Source organism: Conger conger, chromosome 6, assembly GCF_963514075.1.
Source record: "Conger conger chromosome 6, fConCon1.1, whole genome shotgun sequence".
Classification (NCBI taxonomy): Eukaryota; Metazoa; Chordata; class Actinopteri; order Anguilliformes; family Congridae; genus Conger; species Conger conger.
Genome location: NC_083765.1, coordinates 51,119,542 through 51,141,376, shown reverse-complemented (window position 1 = coordinate 51,141,376; position 21,835 = coordinate 51,119,542). Strand labels below are relative to the sequence as shown.

Sequence of the window (21,835 nt, the reverse complement as noted above, 5' to 3'; positions counted from 1 at the left end):
ATGATGTTATGATGCTAAGACACGTACGCAGAGTAAAATCCATGCTTTTCGTTGACAAACCCATAGTTTAACTTCTGTATGTATAGTTATCCTTAACCTAGGAGACTACCCACTCACACAGCAAAAAGGCATGCTATTAACAAGCAGCATTTGCTTTCTCTTTAAAATGAAAACGGGCGCCTATAAATGTAATGCAGGTCAAAGGCAAGCCACTCTTTTCATCCGATCCCATTATGCAATATATTCTGAAACTGATGCTCAGTACGGCGTGGTTTCTCACCGCTTATGCAAAAACATTATTATATTTGCATTCCATTTTCCAATAAAGGTTAGGGCGGCAGTTCTATCGCCCAGCTGTGGAGCTTCATTAGCGTTTTTGTGTGAGAATTTCTGCACTAGTCTCCTGACACCACACCGCGCGTGATACAGGGTGTTTTCAGCCAAATATGACGGAAGCATTAGAAAGCCTGACACCATTGTCATTATCAATTATTTGCCCAGAGCCTGTGCTAACAGACTGGACCTAAATGAGCAGCTATGAGTACATGAGCCAGCAAGACGTAGTCAAACACACACACACACACACACACACGCACACACACACACGCACGCACACACACACACACCCACAAACACACCCATGCACACACACACACACACATACACACACACACACACACACACAAACACACCCATGCCCACACACACACACACACATACACACGGACACACACACATACACACACATACACGCACACATATTACAACCCATAGGAAAGAGACTTGCCTGCTGACAGGCAAGAACAAGCTATCAAGTGCAACTCATCTATCATTTAACGCCATCATAAAATGTTTAGGAAGATGGGGACAGAGTGAGAGAAAAACAGGGAGGGAGGCATGGATGATTAAAACAGAATCCAAAATAGAAACAGCCAGAGAGAGAGAGAGAGAGAGAGAGAGAGAGTGACAGAGAGACAGAGAGAGAGAGACAAAAAATGCATCAGAAAAGCGTCAAATTATGTCACAGCTTGCCACAGACAGAGGGACAACCAGTGAGCCTGTTCGGGTAGGCCTAAAAATGTATGTCTGTAAACCGTATGTCCGCAAATACCGTATGTTCATGTGTTCAATGGTGTATGTCCACAAATATCGTACGTTCATGTGTTCAACGGCGTATGTTCTATGTTCCTTTAGTGCTTTGGCAACATACGATGCATCTTATCATGCTCATGAAGCATTTTGAATTTGAATCTGAAAATTTGAGAAAGACCAAGAGTGACAGATAGAGAGACCGAGCTACAGAGAGACAGAGAGAAAGAGAGACAAGAGAGTAAGGAACAGGAGGAAATAAGAGACGATGAATTAGAAAGCGGGACACGGTGCGGGCGGGAAGACGGCATGGTGTGCCGGGCTGGGAGGAGAGAGGGGGGAGAGAGGGATGAAGAGGAGAGGTACAGAGAGATCCAGAAGCCCTGCTGGGTCTGGAGCGGTCGGGGCGGAGCTGAGACGAGCCGTCAGGCCCGTAATCGTCACAGCTGTGGAAGGCCTCAGTCACTGCCTCTCTCCCTCGTGCCCACCACCCGAGAGGCACCGCCGACACTCCTCATATCTTCATTTTTATTTACCACACAGATCTTAAATACCATCTCGGCTCCAGAAAACATCAAAGTCTCTGTTTTCTCTCTCCGCGCTCTCTGCAAATATATTCAACCGGAAGAAAAACATAACAAAGGCAGAATAAATACTCTTTTGTTGAATACATTGTTGAGCGAAATGAGAATTCATATCAAATGTTTGGATTTGGATTGGGCTTTGCCTAATTAGGCAGCCTAATGTAATAATCTTGTAAACTTAAATATATATATATATATAAAATATAGGGTATACGAGAGTATAAGGCATCTTAAATATATTGGTATTAATCGGAAGAAAATATGTTTTAAGTTAAATATTTGCTTTTGCTGAAAACCTAAAAAAACAGGAAATTGAATTGATAATCAAGGTATTGACTACTACAGGCAATAACGTTGCTGAACAGAACGTTCAATTAGCATCATTCAAGCTATGTTAAGTCTATGGACAATTTGTTGTCGAATTTGGACTTTTGAAGTCTAATTCAAATTGAATAACATGTACAAAAAGCACTCAACCTGCTCCAAAGTGCATGTGACCTCAGACCTAACCCCCATAGTACATCTCTGGAGAGACCTGAAGATTCCCAGACGTTTCCCATCCAATCTGACGAAGCTAGGACGAATGAGATAAACTGGCCAAGAAGACTGGAACTGCTGCCAAAGGAGCTTCTACAAAGTACTGAGTTAAGGGTCTGAATACTTATATAAATGAGAGATTTCAGTTTTTCATTTTTAACAAATTTGCAAAAATCTCTATTCACTTTGTCATTCTGGGTTATTGAGTGTAGATTTATGGGCCAAAGTGGCGATTTTATCCATTTAAAATGAAATCTACCACAGAATAAAGTGTGAAAAAAGTGAAGGGTTCCTGAGTACTTTCTGAAGCCGCAGTAGGTTCAGTCTGGCAGCAGACCTTCCTCTCCCCCGCTCTGACCCAGAACAGGAGTGAGGTTGCCATGACGGGTCTCCGGGGATGGGGAAGGGCCGTCGCCTGCGGAAAGGAGCCGGAGAAGAAGCCCATCTCCTAGCAGCGGCTATTTTCACACACAGGACGTGGCCCCTTTTTTTCAGCGCTCAGCCTCCTGTTCCACGGCGAGGCGGAGCGGATTACCCCTGACGCCGCTTAATTGGAACCGCGGACCTGATGTGGAGGCGTGTGGTTTTAATTGAGCGGCAGGGGGAAGGCCGCGTGTCGTCGGAGAGAGTGTGAGCGCTGACGTCACGGACTACTTACCGCGTTTGAAACGCTACGTGTTGTCGTCTGTTGATCAGTATAATCATAATCACGATTTTATATTTATGCGCCACCTTCTAAATGGTGGGCTAACTTTCGAAACGTGTTCTGCAGGCATCGTCAACTCAGGCCGTCGAATCCAAATCCGGCCATGGTTTCTCCTGGGTAATTAGTGCTACTGATTGGACAAACTGTCGTCACACCTGACTCCCAGGTAAAGGGGAGGGTGGAAAACCAGCAGTTCTTGGCCCTCGAGGACCGTGAGTCACTGATCCCTTCGTTAGCATATCTGTGATCTGAATTAATGTGCCCTTCCATTGTAGCAATATGGCTGGTGATCAGTCTGCATTGAACTGTGATTGCAACAAAAAACAAAAAACAGGAAGTTACACACTGTAGTTAGTGATAAAAAAAAGTCTGAATCTCGTCTAATATTGTGCTTTTCATCTTACTGATATCTGAACCTTACAGATCTTCACCAGCGTGTGATACAAGTATTGCAAATGCCATCTTTTGACTCAGTGATAACTGCCAAAATACAATACCCATGCAAGCAATGATTGCCAGTAACGTCACAGCTAACAGAAGATTATTAATATTAATGGTTTCATATTCACAATATACTCTATATGTAGATATAGTTATGCAAAAATGGTAAATTATGTTTATACAACAATATTATCAGGAGTATTGCTTTTATAACATGGAATGATCAAATATTATCAAATGAAAAATTAACTCCATATCTAGAAAACAAAATCCTTTTTGTTTCTAAGGGCAAGGATCTTGAAGCAAAGAAGCAGAGGAATTATATTGATAATCTGAGGAGGATATTGTGTACTGTACATTCGTAAATTAATTGTGTCACGCTAACGCTTGTAAATAGATAGTGGTACTCTTCGAGGATTTTGGAGAAACACAGACTCTTCGAGGCGCGGCGGGGACTAACAGATTCGGAGTTGGAGGGAGGAAAGGACAAAACGAAAAAGGGGCAGATAAAGAAGAGGGGAGAGAGGAAAGGAGGGAGATAAACGAAGAGACGGGTAGACAGGGACAACGCGAGATAGAGCGGAAGGGGACAGGGGTAAATGCAGAGAAAGAGAGAGAGAGAGAGAGAGGGGAAACGAAAGGATGCACACGGAGACAAGGACACGGAGAGATAAGCGCAGACACTAAGATGGAGGACAAGTGCAGCGATGGGGGACGGAAGATAAATGGAAACGTGGACGACGGAAGAGGTGGTTAAAAGAAAGAAGGATGAGGGCAGGAGGATGGAAAGATACACAGAGAAAAGGGAGACTCGAGAGACACAACTCGGAGCAGTGGAGACAGAACAGGAACGAAGAAAGTGAGAAAAAAGAAGATAATCACGTTATGCCCGACGCCTCTGTCCTTGGTCCCCTGCTCTTTTCCCCTGGTGCTCAATCTACTGGGGGTGTCATCGGCTCTCCTGATTTCCTGTCCCATTCCCACGCTCTCTCCGCAGGTGTGCGGACTCTTTTCACGCAACGTCTGAAAAACCCGCCCCTTCCTCACCTCTGACTCCGCACAGCCCTGGCATTCTAACACCTGGACTATTGCAATTTCCTCTGCTTGTGCCACGGAACTCCCGCAGGTCATGAAGCACGTCGACGCATTTACAGTCTTCCCAAGCTTGCTCTTGTAGCACTACTCTGTAGCTTACCAGAAGTTTGGTAAGATCCTACTGTACATGTACATGTACATGTACTTGTCAACTCCTCCCTGTCCCTTGTCAACTCCTCCCTGTCTTCCGGCTGTTTTCCGGCATCCTCCAAGAGGGCCCACATCACTCCGCTGCTAAAAAAGCCTACCCTGGATCCCTCCATCATCCAGAACTACCGCCCGGTATCTCTTCTTCCTTTCCTTTCTAAAACTATAGAACGAGCTGCTTCTACTCAACTTTCTTCCTTTTTTTCTAACAACAACCTGCTAGACCCCCATCAGTCTGGCTTCAGATCGGGCCACTCGACAGAGACTGCGCTCCTCTCTGTCAGTGAGTCACTTCATGCCGCACGAGCAGCCTCCCTCTCCTCTGTCCTCATTCTTCTAGATCTCTCTGCTGCCTTCGACACTGTGGATCACTCCATCCTCCTGTCTGCCCTGTCAGCAACGGGCATCTGTGGCACAGCCCTGGACTGGATTGAGTCCTACCTCTCTGGTCGCTCCTTCCAGGTTGCCTGGGCTGGTTCGGTATCGACACCTCGGCCCCTCGCCACAGGAGTTCCCCAGGGCTCAGTCCTTGGCCCGCTTCTCTTTTCTCTCTACACTCGCTCCCTTGGCCCTGTGATCACTGCACATGGGCTATCCTACCACTGCTATGCGGACGATACCCAACTCTTCGTCTCGTTCCCGCCGTCTGATACGCAGGTTTCAGCCCGTATCTCTGCTTGCCTGAGGGACATCCAGAGCTGGATGGACAACCACCATCTAAAGCTCAACCCAGGTAAAACTGAAATGATATTCATCCCTGCTAATACCTCTCCCCATCTGGATCTCTCCATTTCCCTCGGGGATACCACACTCACGCCGTCACCCAGTGCAAGGAACCTCGGCGTGGTGATGGACAGCAGACTGTCCCTTTCCGAGAACATTGCGGCGGTGACCCGGTCTTGCAGGTTCTTCCTATACAACATACGGAGAATCCGCCCCTTTCTCACCCCCTACTCGACCCAGCTCCTGGTCCAAGCGATGGTTCTGTCCCGCCTGGACTACTGCAATTCCCTCTTGGCTGGCCTCCCAGCGTCTGCCATCAGACCCCTCCAACTCATCCAGAATGCAGCAGCTCGTCTGGTCTTCAACCTTCCCAAATACTCACACGTCACCCCCCTGCTTACTTCCCTCCACTGGCTGCCTGTCATGGCTCGCATCAAATTCAAAACATTGGTGCTAGCCTTCCAAGCAGTTAAAGGGTCTTCCCCAGCTTATCTGCAAAAAATCATCAGACCCTACACCCCTGCCAGACCTCTTCGTTCAGCCTCCACAGGCCGCTTGGCACCTCCCCCTCTCAGAACCTCCACCTCACGCTCACGACTACTGTCTGTTCTGGCTCCACGGTGGTGGAACGAACTCCCCGTTGAGGTCAGAACTATAGAATCCCTCCCCACCTTCAAGCGCAAGCTGAAGACACACCTCTTCAAACAGCACCTCTCCCCATCCCTCCCTACCTCCCTGTGAACCTTAATTGTTGTCTCTGTGACTTGTGTATCAGTATTTTAGTTGGCTAGGTAAGCAGTGTTTGGATAGTTAACTTTGGTGACTTTTGCTCTGTTTGTTGTTTGTTCAAAAAAACAAAAAAAAAAAAAAAAAAAAAATGGCCCTTGTCCTTATCTTTGTTGTACAGGTAGCAGTTGAAATTGTACTTACCTCTGGGGTCTTTCAGCGAACTTATCCCTGGTTATGGGTATGCACTTTGTTGTACGTCGCTCTGGATAAGAGCGTCTGCCAAATGCCAATAATGTAATGTAATGTAATGAATTAAACCCTCCTCCCTGGCCAGAGCTCTCCGTTCAACAAAATGGACGCCACTGGCTATCCCCATGTTTGCTTCTTCCAGTCGTGGTGCCCACCCGTACCGGGTGCAGTGGTGGAGCAGACTTCCTACTAAGGTCAGAACAGCAGAACTGTTGACCGTCTAAAGAACCCCTGCTTGTTAATTCCCTCCCATTCCTTCTCTTTTGCCATCCCGCCTTTTATACAAATTCAGTTTATGGCATTTTCTGGTTTTATATTAGATCATTATGGTTTTATGTTCCACGTATTGAAGCTTATTCTTGATTTAACCTGCAAGCATTCAGAATTCCTATTTTGGTTCTTGGTTAGCAAACTTAATATGACATACAGTTATACTGGCTGGTCTGGGGACGCTATTAGCAAGGTAAGTATTGCTCATATTAATACACTTTGATTCCTCCAATGGTTTAAGTAGGTCTGGATAATAGCATCTGCTAAATGAATGTAAAGTGTAAATGTAAGTGTAAGGGATGATTCACAACAAGGTGCTCTGCTATGGAAAAATAACGACCAACACAAAATAATGGTTACAAACATACATTTGACACTGAAAGAGACCAATCAGAATTGAGCATTCTACAAAGCCATGGATTAATGAGAGATATTGATATTTGCATTATTTTACAGATATTGGTAATGCATGTTCCAAAAAAAGTGTATGTTTCTGTGTGTGTTTGTGGATGTGTGTGTGTGTGAGAGAGAGAGAGTGAGAGAGAGAGAGAAAGAGAGAGAGAGAGAGAGAGAGAGAGAGAGAGAGAGAGAGTGTGCTGGCTCTTTCTCTATCCCAGCTGTGTTTGTTTGCACTGAACAAGTGGGCCTCCAGTCTCTTCATCCACTCCCCACATTACGCCGCTCCCTGCCTAATTAGCGAAGTGCGCTTCATTAAAATTATCAACCTGCTTAATGTTTAACATTGTGCTTTTGCATGGACTATAAAGTTTTTATGCACCTGAGCAATAATTTGAGTTTTGTTTGAAAGATAGCCGACATCATTTGTGTGCACACATTGGTTTCTCAGTCATTATTCATAGCTAATGATGGTTTAATATTAATAGGAACGTTTCTTTGGTCTATTTTTGATTTTGCCAAAGGCAACGGGCAAGCTTGTGGAATTATTTTTTTAATAAGGCTTATTTGATATACTTTATATAAAAATAAAATAGAATATTTTTCTGAATATTTCAAAGAGGCTTCCTCCACTGGTGAGAAATGTTAACAAAAAGTTAACATTTTGGACTCGGACCCCAGACTAGTGGATTACATTAAACGAATAATCAAATATTCCAATAATATTCTAAATTTTAATAAATACCTAATAAAGTGCTCAGTGAGTGTATATGCTCGCGGAGTCTCAGCCAGCGTTCTGGGGCGTAGTGTCAACATCGATAACACAATGTTTTAAAACAATGTTGACACTGCAAGACCACTAGAGGCCTCTTCATAATTTCAGCTGTCACAGCATTAGCACGAGCAGTGTGTGCTAGCTAACCGGGAAGATGCATGCAGTGGTGCGGATCCTCATTTCATGTTCCCCTCCTCGTAAATTCTCCCAGAAAGATCCACTCGTGTACACGTCACATCGCAGAAACTAGTGCTGCTCTAACTTCCGTTAGTCCAAGTTTAAGCCCAAGTACCAAGTACCAATGGATGAAATGAAATGAAAAAAATGCAATGAATGAAAAACACGTGGTTCGAATTGAAAATGGAAGTCCGCAAGGCCAAGGAATCTGAAAGATCTTGAAAAACTATGTCTGGAGAAATGGTAATGATAAAAACAGGCAAAATTACATAAAGCTAAAATTCCACAGTTTTCTGTTTGCAACATGTATGATCACCTTGAAAAATCTGAAAAACCAAATTAAAAAATGTAAGCTCTGGGAGTTAGTCTGAATACACACTTTAATAAGAATAAAATATCATGGATATTCGGTCTTCAGTAAATGCTTTTTTCACACGGCTCACGGAAAAAGCACCGCTCCCAAAGCAATTCTGCACCGAGCGGAGAGTCAGTCACACAGCCCAAAATGAAGAATGGTATTTTAATGGGTATTGATAGGAACTGCGCAGACACTGGGGTACGATGCGCAGACACTGGGGTACGATGCGCAGACACTGGGGTACGATGCGCAGACACTGGGGTAAGATGCGCAGACACTGGGGTACGATGCGCAGACACTGGGGTACGATGCGCAGACACTGGGGTACGATGCGCAGACACTGGGGTACGATGCGCAGACACTGGGGTACGATGCGCAGACACTGGGGTGATACCGACAGGCCGAGGGCACCTGTAGAGAGGCGGACGGGATGCGCCAAATCCCTTTCCTGTGCCGCCCGAGTCTGTTGGGGTACAGCGAGAGGGCGGGTCAGAAGGTGGCGTAGCGCTAGTGCGCGAGCTAGCGTTCGTTTTTTTCAGTGGATATCCTCCAACCCCAGGGGGATCTGTTGCACACGGAGAAAATTACAGTGGTGCGGCAAAAGGGGGGAAAAAAAAACGTCGGGTCGCAGCAGAGATACTCTCACCGCACTGCCACGCGGTCGATTCCTGACGCATGGCAGCAGATATAAACCCGTTTGGCGTGTCCGCAGCACGGCGCCATGCGGAGACGTGTCCGTCAGGCCCCTGGGTAACATTCAGGGGTGACAAGGGAGTGAAAGAGTGAAATGACCCTGCGGGAAGCGGTAAAGGGAACGGACAGCTAGATCCGTTATAGTTACAGCACAACCATCAAAATGGCGGTGATGGCGGTTGCTTGACGAATGGATCAGACGATAACAGTAACTCATACAAAGACGAGGAGAGCAGTCTGTATTGGGTGAAAGGAAGACGTCTGATTGAAAGTATTGACATGCTAACTGTGGACCCTCTGGCATTCTTGGTGCTAGATATTAATGATCAAATTAAGCCTTTGTTGAAAGTAATACAGGTTGCTCGTGTCATTTTTGTATAAGTAGTGGTTACAGGTGAATTTTCCTTCCATGTCTTACAGTGGTTCCTGAAATGGCAGCCCAACTTAATTCAGTAAATCCACAGTGAACTGTTTGCCTATTATCTCTGAAGGGTTTCATGGATTTATGTCAGCGGCTGAGGAAGTAGGATTGTTCAGTGATAAAACATCAAGTCAAAAAAAAAGATCTTTTGGAAAAAAACTAAACAAAACACACTGATATTGTTAATCCAGAAAAATTCTTCTTTTTTACATTTCCTTGTACTTGCAATAAGGTGCCCTTTAACTGACCTAATTCATACTGTACTGTAAGAAAAAATAATTTCCATGTGGAATTTAATACCAGCCAGAGAAGTCAAAACACATCTAATCTGCAAGACAAAACAGATAATATTTGAGTTTTCAAGGAACAACTACAGAGCAAACAGTATGACTGCACAATGACTGTTGGCATAACAGTGTAATTACGCAGTAAAAAAATTGTATATTTCCCCTGTAGCAGAGTATGTAGGAGTTTAATTTAACACAAAACATTTTACTGAGCATTTAAAAGCAAATAAAATACCTGTAAACATGATTTGTTTACATAGACTACTGTCATTATCACAATTTACATGACTGATAAGTTCCAGCATTTCATATGCACATTAACAGGCAAGTGTTGTGAATATTTACAGTAGACATCTGGAGGTTTTAGTTCCTACCTGATATTCTGTCCTCTCGCCTAATTGCGAATGCATCATATCCAATAATGAATTATTTTGCACCCAACTGTTCATTCAATGCAGTAAGAATTCACAGCATCTCTGCCTCACCAAAAGCATGTTCAAAACCAAGTCCTTTCTATTCCAAGTATACAATTATGTCAGGATGTATAACACATAGTGCTTGGAAACTAAAAGATGCTATTTCTAAAAGTAAACAAATAATAATAATGGATTCCATTTGATTGGCACAGTTTGTCAGCATTTATATCTAAAATGTCAACATAAATAGCTGCCAAAATCTCCTCGATGACCATGATTATTCATAAACAAAATACCTGGCATGTGTCAGAAACATCATACACATTTCAAAAGTGCGGGCTCCCACTTTGTTTTTAGGCTCCCACTTAAAAAAAAAAATCATTTTCCAGGACTTTCGAATGACATTTTCCATAACCTACATCCAGAAACAATGGCCAAGGTATCCCAAAGCTAGTCATGACCATGGGTGTTGGGTTATGTTGGCTGTTGGAGGTGGGGGGTGAGTGTGGTTTTGTGCAGGCTAACCAGTGATGGGGAGGTATGTGTGTGTATGTGAATATGTACCACAACATATCAAATATCCACAATATCCTATAGTGCTGCCACGTGACCTCTGTGTCTGACACAAATAAGAAAGGCAGAGAAAAATACAGAAGAATGTGTAATCTTAGCTCGATTGACTTATCGCCAAGCCTACCATTTTCCAGGACCATTTTCATGACATTTTGTTAATCCTGGCAATTTTCCATGACTGGAAAACTAGTCTCTAAATGTAAAGGTTTTCGAGGAGGCGTTGGAACCCTGATAAGTGCCAATGCATGAAAGATGCAGAAAATGGAGATGGATTATTGCTCACAAATAAACACAATAAAAAAGGACTATTGCATTTTGCTAAATAAACAAATCAAATGGGCTAGATTATTTTACAGGAGCAGAGCAAATGAGATTTTAAAAGTGCATGCAACCTAATTTACTACCTTGGTTGTTGAAATATCAGCAAATGTTATGAAATGTTAACTGTGTTGACCACCAGTTTAATATGTTATCGAATAATCAAAATGTAATATTATACAGTATGGTGTGCTGTGAAACATTGCATGCTGCCAGCCTAGTAATATATAAACATAAATATATAAAATATGTTGCATGTAGCATACATAATGCACTAAAAAGATTAAATAAAGTTAATTACAAATTGCATTCATTATTAAAAGACATTTCTGGTTACTGAGGTAGGTACAAATAATGTTAATATTAATGGCATATAAATATATTTCTTAGTATGGCCACATTGTGCCATTTCAAAGTTTATTTTATGTCTTTGAATGTTGCAGGATGTTGCAAGATAATTGGTGAAAATGCCATTCAACTTTCAGCAACACTAAACCATTGATATAAAATATGTAAGACATTATGACAGATGTCATAATATTAGAAAGAGGTCAGAATTGTTCAGAATTTGCACAGGTACTGGTAGAGCAGAGATGACTAGAAACGTAAGCCAACATACTGTACGCATCATGAAAATTCACATCTCTACTAAAGATTATGGTGAAATCTATTTTCAACATAAAGTAGATGCATTAGTCATGATCTTCAAAGTTATCATAACCTGCTGCCTTAATATGCCCAAGCTGCCATTACATTTTATTAGAATGTTTAAAATTGAAGTCATGCTATATTTCTGCAGCTGGGAGATTATTTGCAGATTGTAGAAATTGAGAACATTTTTAGAAACATTTTTTACCTTTCTAGAAATGAATATTCCTTACATAACCCATGATATGCAAACACCTACGGAAACAGCTTATCGGGCGTTCTGCCAGATACATTCGGAAACCTGTTCCTGCTCCAGCATTACTAGTGCATGCTGGGATATGGCCATGCCTCCACTCTGTATCTGGGCATGTGAGTTTAAAAGAGGTAGAGAAAAAGGAAACACACAGAGTGTGTGTGTGTGTGTGTGTGTGTGTGTGTGTGTGTGTGTGTGTATGAGTGCATGAATGTGTGCGTGTGAGTGTGTGTGAGTGTGCGTGTGAGTGTGTGTGAGAGTGTGTGTGTGCCTATGTGAGTGCATGTATGAGTGTGTGTGAGTGCATGTGTGTGTGTGTGTGTGAGTGTGTGTGAGTGCGTGTGTGCGTGTGAGTGAGTGTGTGTGTGTGTGCATGTGTGTGTGTGTGTGAGAGAGTGTGTGTGTGTGTGAGTGCGTGTGAGTGCGTGAGTGTGTGTGTGTGAGTGTGAGTGTGTGTGTGAGAGTGTGTGTGTGAGTGTGTGTGAGTGCGTGTGTGTGTGTGTGTGTGAGTGTGTGTGTGTGAGAGAGTGCGTGTGTGAGTGTGCGTGCGTGAGAGTGTGTGTGAGTGTGTGTGATTGTGTGTGTGAGTGTGTGTGTGTGTGTGAGTGCGTGTGAGTGCGTATACGTGTATTCTTTTGAGTCTGTTTTTGCGGCTGTGTAGGCACATTTTGTGTGCCTACATTTATGTATGTTCTTCCCGCTTTTTAAAGCTCCCTCTTTAACGGTGTGTTGGGAATAGTGTTGCCATGGAGAACGAGAGAAAAAGGGAGAATGAAGGAGAGGAGAGGGAGGAGAGGGATGAGCTAATAAAGTTATGTACTGTTCACGGCAGGTGCTGGAGAAAGAGATGGATGTTTCTCATTGCTATTCTCTTTGTTGCGTCTCACTGTCACTGTAGTCTCCAGACTGTCTGAACTGCATTGTCGTTCTGCCCGTTTAATCACTATACTGGTCCTAATCACCACTGTGCTGTGTGCTGTTAATTACTGTCAGTGCTACTCCTCTTCCTCACTGTGCTGCTAATTACTGTCACTGCTGCTCCTCTTCCTCACTGAGCTGCTCCTCTTCATCACTAAGCCATTACTCTTCATCACTGTGCTGTTCCTCTTCATCACTGTACTGCTCCTCTTCATCATTGCTGCTCCTCTTCATCACTGTGCTGCTCCTCTTCATCATTGCTGCTCCTCTTCATCACTGTGCTGCTCCTCTACATCACTGAGCTGCTCCTCTTCATCACTGTGCTGCTCCTCTTCATTACTGTGCTGCTCCTCTTCATCACTGAGCTGCTCCTCTTCATCATTGCTGCTCCTCTTCATCACTGTGCTGCTCCTCTACATCACTGAGCTGTTCTTCTTCATCACTGTGCTGTTCTTCTTCATCACTGAGCTGCTCCTCTTCATCACTGTGCCGCTCCTCTTCATTACTGAGCTGTTCCTCTTCACCACTGTGCTGCTCCTCTTCATCATTGCTGCTCCTCTTCATCACTGTGCTGCTCCTCTACATCACTGAGCTGTTCTTCTTCATCACTGAGCTGCTCCTCTTCATCACTGTGCTGCTCCTCTTCATCACTGGGCTGCTCCTCTTCATCACTGTGCTGCTCCTCTACATCACTGAGCTGTTCCTCTTCATCACTGTGCTGCTCCTCTTCATCACTGTGCTGCTCCTCTACATCACTGAGCTGTTCTTCTTCATCACTGAGCTGCTCCTCTTCATCACTGAGCTGCTCCTCTTCATCACTGAGCTGTTCCTCTTCATCACTGAGCTGCCCCTCTTCATCATTGAGCTGTTCCTCTTCATCACTGAGCTGCTCCTCTTCATCACTGAGCTGTGCCTCTTCATCACTGAGCTGCTCCTCTTCATCATTGCTGCTCCTCTTCATCATTGCTGCTCCTCTTCATCACTGAGCTGCTCCTCTTCATCACTGTGCTGCTTCTCTTCATCACTGTGCTGCTCCTCTTCATAACTGAGCTGTTCCTCTTCATCACTGTGCTGTTCCTCTTCATCACTGAGCTGCTCCTCTTCACCACTGAGCTGCTCCTCTTCATCATTGCTGCTCCTCTTCTTCACTGTGCTGTACCTCTTCATCACTGAGCTGCTCTTCTTCATCATTGCTGCTCCTCTCCATCACTGAGCTGTTCCTCATCACAGGACTCCCTCTCTCTCTCTAATTCCCTTCCTCCCACAGTGTGAAGATGTCAGTGCGTTGGGACTGGTGAAAACAGTGACCCTGTCTTTGTGTCACGATGCCAGCACATCAACCTGGAGGCCCCTGGCATCCACGTCTCCACTCGCCTGCCTCATGGCAACCCTTCCTTACCGAGGAACAGCTGTGTGTGCACTCTGGCTTCAGCACTATCGTGTCCTTGTCTGAAGATGTGCGCTCTATGTATAAATGTATAAACGCTCTCTTTTTGTGTCAACATTAGCATCAGTGTCAGACAACCACACTCTTTAAAGCAAAGGAAATAAAACACTGCATTTACTTATGTCTCTGTGTACCAGTGTTCCTGTCAGGGCATCATTGTCTCTCTGCCCCTTTTTTAGTTTCACTGCAGTGTGTGTGTGTGTGTGTGTGTGTGTGTGTGTGCTTGTGTGTGCATGTTTGTGTGATTCTACTTGGTCTCATGTTACTTGTGTAAAGAAACAGAAATGAAACAGATTTTCACTAAAGGGTCCCCTGAATCTGACCAAGCAAAACCATGGCAACATCCAATAATGGATTTTTTTCATAAAACATAAAATCCCACTTCTGTGTAAGGTTGTAAGAGAGATACATCTTGGTGGGTGGGAGGCTGCATTTTCTTCAATTTGCTTGTAAATGAAAAAATCCAATCCAAATGACCTTCAGCGGATGGTGGGCAGTGTACTGTAGTCATTCCAAACGCCCACTGATTGCATCTGTCAAATGCAAGGTTGAGCTGGGGGTCTAGACCAACCAGCTCATGACAGCAGTATATTTACCGTATTTGTGGACATGCATTGGTGCCCCGCAACTGAACCTCAGTCGTTCATCTGCCACCTTGAGCGGTTTACAAGCATATAGGATGAATCAGTGTTCAATTACCTTCAAACACATGCGAAACTAAACAAATCAAGCCAAACTCCATCACCTCGCCGGACGGCTACTCCCTCTTAATCAATCACATTTCATACTGCATAATGGGCGCCAACCTACTCCGTGACAGGAGGTCAGATAATTCTCCTTCCTGTTCCATGCCCGTTAGCAGACCTACACCTGAGCCGGGATCACACAGAGAGACCTGTGCTGAGATCAGAAGTCGCCAGCGTTCAACAAGTCCTGTCCACCCCTGAAGAGGCGGGCGCTCGCGCAGAGAGCTGGCCAAACATATTTTCTTTCTTTACACAAGAAACACTAAGTAGTATATGGACTGTGACAGCCGTAATATACAATTACCAAAATGTGGATGTCGCCTTTTTGCCCTCGTTCTGCACAGTTCTGGATGGCTGGGAGTGGCACGGCTCGAACGTACGCACTCCTCTGATAAATTCCCCGGGGACTTTAACGGACCACGGCAGGGCCGGTGCCAATCTCAGCCGTGACCTGCTGGGGCTGGAACTGCATTCTGGGAAACCAACACCATGGTGAAGTGAGGTAAATCGGCCAGATTTAACCCGCCCTCCTCCCAGCAGGACCAACACAACGCTGCTGCCAGTCCTTCTCCATTGCTAGTGCAGCTCAGTATGACTGCCATACTACTTTTGATACTGTAGACCAGAGGTGGGCAATGAGGGCCATATCCGTGTCTTCTCTTGGCAACGTCTGGCCTTAATTATTTAATTGGCTGTAACATTTATGCCATCTGACATTTTTGCATTTTAGATATTTCTTGATGAATGCATTAATGACAAAGGCTGTTCTTGTGTCTCTATATGATATGATTTTACTGTGATTTTATCTGAGTGGTTTATATGGCCAATTAGCTAATTCAGCCAGAGTAATTGGTGGAAACAAAAACCGGCATACACACCGGCCCTGCAGGACTGAAATCGCCCACTCCTGCTGTATTCCAGGGGTACACAACACCGGTCCTGCTCACATCACATGCAAAATGGTAGACGACATCTCCATCGCTCAATAATGTGGATGCTCACATCATTACATTTATGTCCTGTGGGCTGCAGAGTCTGCAGGCATCTGCTCCTACCGTGCGCTACACCACCTGATTTCACTCATGAGCTTATTATCTGAACCACGCAGGTAAAATAATCGGTGAAATCAGGTGGTGTAGCGCACAGCAGGAGCAAATACCCGCAGACACTGGACGTGGAGGAGTGCAGTTATACAGTATACATTGGCCACTGGTTTGTGACAATTTAAATGTTAAAATGATCATTTTCTCCATAGATGAAGGGGTGGAGAACAGTACTCAGTATGAGGAAACAACATACGTACCGTATGGCATATGTGGTATTACAGTGAATACATACCTCCAATCGAGCAGTATATACAGACAAATTCTGTATATATTCCAAACATGCATACACCGTATGTGATGCCTTATTGCTGATAGAGTACAGATTCCAAGGATAATTTTTAAACAGCGTAACAAGAAGAGTGGATCCTACGTCAGAAAACTCAATACTCATCTAAGCCAGGATATTATCGTAATGCACTGTACAAATTAATTTGATGTGAAATTCTTTGATGTTCCACCCTTTTCCCTTCCATTATAAAACCTGAAAAAACTTATGAAATCCATTTCTCTGTAATAGGTCATTTGGTGACATGATGGGAACCGGGCAGGGGGAGGACTGTGTTGCATGGGTTTGTGTACACTCCCCTACACTGCACTGTATGCGTGTGAGACCGCACGGTGCCCTGATGTCGTAACGTCATAATGGGGCTATAAATAGTGTAGTATAGAATGCACGGTCTGACTCTATTGATTGTGAAGGCTGTGCATATTTCACTTGTGTGGCTGAGTGCTACGAGCATGGACACTAGTTGTTTATGTGGGAAACTCTGTTGTGTCCTGACCTGTCCATGCTGTACAGCAGTGGTCCTGGAGATTAGCAGGGTGTGCTGGTTTTTGTTTTCGCCTTGATATCAGCAACCAATTCAGGCCCAAGAAGCCATGTGAGGTGAGTTAACTGTGTAATCGACTGCTTTAATTGATCAATTAAGTGCTGAGTAACAACAAAAGCCAGCACACCCTGCGGACCACTGCTGTATCGGTATGGGGTGGTGGTCTCCAACCCCGGCCCGGAAGAGCGACAGGGTCTGCTGGTTTTGTTTTCACCTTGAACTCAGCAGCACCCTGTTGAGACACAGGTAACCAGGTGAGGTGAGTTAGCTGTGTAATCAACTGCTCTGATTGATTAATTAAGTGCAGATTAACAACGAAAACCAGCGGACCTTGGAGCTCTCCAGACATGCTTTCGAGATGGCAAGCTTTAGCTAACGTTAGTTATCGTTCGGCGACATATTCTAATTGTTTTCTGTTAGCTAATGTTTGAAAAGGTTGTGCGGCGCAAACAAAAATGCTGATGGGGAAAACGCAGAGAGAACAAAAGTTGACAATAATTTGGCTGTAATGAATGTACTATTCGTTCTTACCTTCAAAAATAAATCACAGGTAACGCATTGTTAGACCTAAGTCACATCCATTTATATTAAAAAGACTAAATGGAATGTTCGTTTAAAATCGTTCAACAGTAACAGTTTGCCGCAAACATTTGCCATGTTGAATGCACATCAGGGTTGAAGACCACTGGTATCGGGCTTGCCCCCACTCATTAGTGGCGTGGTGGAGGGCGTCCCCGCCTCTGTGCGCTTGCGATTGGCGTGACTGCATGTTTGGGGTCGTCGTCTCCAGAGGGAGGAGAGCCACTCACCAGTTTGCGTTGGCACCAGCCGCAGACACCACAGAGAGCCACCAGCCACACGGCACAAACCGTCACCGCCAGCGACACCAGGAACACACTGAGAGACACCGAGCCTGGAGAAACAGAAGGGGGGGAGGGGGGGGATGGTGAGCGCCTCCAGCTGACATTTCGCCTTGACACGCCGTCGCCAAGTGCAGCCCCGGCACCACGGACCTACGCCCAGTAACTGTACTACAGTGCACCCCACAGTCATGCTGTAACCCAGCTCAACGCCGTACAGTCAATTCTGCGGTGTCGTGCTGGATCCGTGGGTCTCAACTTTCTGAAATCCAAAAGGGCGTGGCGCGTGTTTCTGCTGAAGGATTTCCCAATTTTGCCCGCTGTCGGCTTTAAAAAATACAAGCTTCACTCTGTAAGTCGGGGAAGAGCCGCTTTCACTGAAATCCTTGAGATTTTTGGAGCTGGGCATGTGAGCATGAGATTGATCCCCACTGTGATGGGGCTCTCACTCGGAAAGCGAATGTGCGCCAAAGGCCATTCAACTTTCCACTAGGACAAGCTCAAGTATTTTTAACTTGGGCCTGTCACAGTGCTATTTGTACAGCGCCTGCACTCTTCTCTCTTCTGAAAACAATGAAGAGCAAGTCACAAGTGACCCATTTGTCTCAGACCTGATGCATCTATGTTCTATGTTCTCTCAGTGCTTTAACCCTATCACTCAGTTCTATAACCCAGCACCTCACAGTCACTGTTCTATAACCCAGCACCTCACAGTCACTGTTCTATAACCCAGCTCACAGTCACTGTTCTATAACCCAGCACCTCACAGCCACTGTTCTATAACCCAGCACCTCCCAGTCCCTGTTCTATATAACCCAGCACCTCACAGTCACTGTTCTATAACCCAGCACCTCACAGTCACTGTTCTATAACCCAGCACCTCCCAGTCACTGTCCTATAATCCAGCACCTCACAGTCACTGTTCTATAACCCAGCACTTCACAGTCCCTGTTCCCAATCGCTCAGTCCCTCTACTCTATATTGATATAACCAAGAAGAAAGGATGAAGCTATAATATGAAAGAAAGGGCTTTTTAATAAGACACTAGCACAGGTTTTTCTAGGTTTCTAAGAAGCTTTGAGCCTATAAATATATATGTGTTTTAGCAGGAACAGCAGACTTCATGGCTCCCAAAAATGAACATACAGTTTCATTTCATCTTAGCATTTAGCTGATATTCATCATTCAGAGACGTATGGAGATTATATATATATATATAATCATGCAGGTCATGTGAGTTGTACAGCATCTCAGGATATTATTGGTTGTGCATCTTTACACTCTGTGGACACTTTATCAGGTACACCTGCTTGTTACCAGAAATAGTCTGCTCCTCCAAACACTGAATCATCCGACTGCAACTCAAAATATGAAGCACGCTGACATGGTGAAGAGGCTCTTGTTTAACAAAACATCAGAAATGGGAAAGATCAAAGATGTGTGATTTTGAGTATGATTGTTGCTACCAAGGTAGTTCCAGGATCTCAGAAACGGCTGAACTTCTGCTAAAGTCTCTAGATTTTACACGGAATGGTGCAATAACCAAAAAAACATCCACTGAGCGACAGTTCTGTGGGCAAAGACGCCGTGTTAATGACAGAGGCCAGGTGAGAAAGGGTAAGCTAACAGGAAGGTCATACATGCTTGTTTACAATAACGACGTGGAGACAGACGGCTTTGACTGCACAATGAGTCAAACCCTGAAGCGGATGGGCTACTGCAGCTGAAGCCCACACCAGCCTCCAAACCAGTCAGCCAAGGACACAGACGATAAGATTACAGTGGGCACTAAAAACTGGGAGATGAGAACAATGTCACCTGGTCTGCACTTCTGTACCAAATTTGGTGAGGTTTGGACACAGCGTTAAGTTTTGCAGTTTTTGCCCATTCAGTTTTAGGTAAGAAAAATAATAATAAAGAAACATCAGACCATAAACAATAAGGTTACAGCAGTTTTTCTATATATAAAATGTCCACTCTCTTATTTCAGCCGTCTAGGTTTAAATATAGAGGTTCATAGATCTAAAGATCCTCACAGTGTTTTCAGTTCAAATTAGGTCAAAAACAGTAGCACAGCCCAGAACAACAGAACATTCACAGTCCATTGCGTCTGATGAACTATTTTGGAAACTCTTCTGAAAGACCAGCCCATATCATACAAGTTTGCAGCCCCAGGGCCGGAATGGTCTTTATTTGATCTTTAGGAGCTATTTCTTATTTTGGTATCCAAGCACCACAGAGGTTGGACATTCATTCATTTTTTACTTCATTAATTCATTGTCATTTTTACAGCGAAAGTGCTTGAACGTTTTTTTCATTTACGTTCAAAGGTATACTATGCAAGATTTATTTACTTACATCACGTGTTTTTCAATCAAAAACATCTCCTTCCTCGTCTGTTCACAACCCCGCCTAGACCTCCAGATGACCAGGATTGACATTCCCTTAGATCAGGGGTCGGCAACCCTGGTCCTGGAGAGCCGCAGGGTGTGCTGGCTTTCGTTGTTACTTGGCATTAATTGATCAATGAAAGCCGTTGATTACACAGTTAACTCACCTCACCTGGTTTCTTGGGTCTGAATCGGTTGCTTATTTTAAGGTGGAGACGAAAGCCAGCACACCCTGCGGCTCTCCAGGACCAGGGTTGCCGACCCCTGCCTTAGATGCTTGGGTTACTTATTAAAGCCTCTGGAGTCAAAAAGCAAATTTCCCAGTTGAAGTCCGTTCAAAACTACAACTCTACCCTGGAGAATTTATGCTATTTTTGTAATTTTAAATTCTAAAATTTCTTCACTCTGGACTAATTACTCTGCAGGGACCCTTTTCACTGAGCTGCACAGAAGAAGACACAGTCGAAGAATCTTTTCATTCCTTCCTGCTTTGGTACGCAGTCACATGGTCTAGTGCAGGGGTGCAGGAATTTATGGTTTCCTTTCAATCAGCAGCCAATTAAGGCCTTAAGAACAAGGTGTGTGGAGTTTTTAACCAATGAATGGCTCAAAAGCATCACTCGTGCTGAAACACACCAAAAACCAGAAGACACCGTGGCCCAGTAGGACTGGAGTTTGACACCCTTGGTCTAGTGCCAAAAAGAGGTACAAACCAAAGATGACGGAAGCTCACACACCAATGAAACAACTAGATATTAACATAATGTAACCTACTGCCTATTTTGCCTAAAAGCTAAATAGTATCTAGCATCGTATCAAGCCTGGTCTCGAAGCCCCCCAGTGTTTCTGCCTCCACTACCTGTCCTGACCACTCGTTGTGTGAAAAAAATACTTCCTAATATCTGTGTGGAATTTCTCCTTTGCCAATTTCCATTTGTGCCCTCTCGTTCTGCTAACCGAACTCACCCTGAGGAATCGGCTATAATTCACTTTGTTAATCCCTATTGTGCTCTGGTAAGCTATGTTGTAGCTTTGTAATCATATTGCAGACTGCTTCAATCATGTCTTGGTAAAAAAAATAAAAAATACAGCAAGAGACAGAAATTCTGAATGACGTGTGAGAGCAAAAAAAATCCTTCTTTTCTGCCACATTCTGTAAAGTAACCGGATAGCTAGCTTTAGCTTAGTAGTGACAGAGCGGACGTACACAAGCCACTGCAAGCAGACCACCGGCAGGTTTCTGTCTGCTCTACCCTGCCTGGAAGCAGGCCAGCATGCTGCAACACACTATCAGAATGAATATTCACAAACAAGGCATTGATGCTTTTTTCTTCATGCCACTCAGGTGGCCACAAGTATGCCAAAAACGCTTCAATGACAGGCTCTGTGTGTCTATTGCAGTCGCGTGCCTGACCTGTCGCGTGGCTCAGAGGGACCTTCAGCAGAGCGGGTGAGTGGCCTGGAAAGCATCCAGGCTGCGGCCTACGAGCTAACGGCCTCGGCAACAAAGACGTGTGGCCACACATTCATTACATTACATTACATGTCATTTGGCTTACGCTTTTATTGCTGATTAGACTAAGCAGGAGACAATCCTCCCCTGGAGCAATGCAGGGTTAAGGGCCTTGCTCAAGGGCCCCACGGCCTTACTCT

At 44.5% G+C, this 21,835-nt stretch overlaps 1 protein-coding gene across 1 annotated transcript in view; it reads right to left on the bottom strand.

The window, feature by feature from the left end:
• The window catches only part of LOC133130025 (synaptotagmin-7-like), a 140,068-nt gene that overhangs the window by 55,087 nt on the left and 63,146 nt on the right, over positions 1–21,835 (bottom strand). The window contains exon 2 of the mRNA XM_061244235.1: positions 17,742–17,845. Coding sequence (XP_061100219.1) covers positions 17,742–17,845 — 104 coding nt within the window. The remainder of the gene's footprint in view (positions 1–17,741; positions 17,846–21,835) is intronic.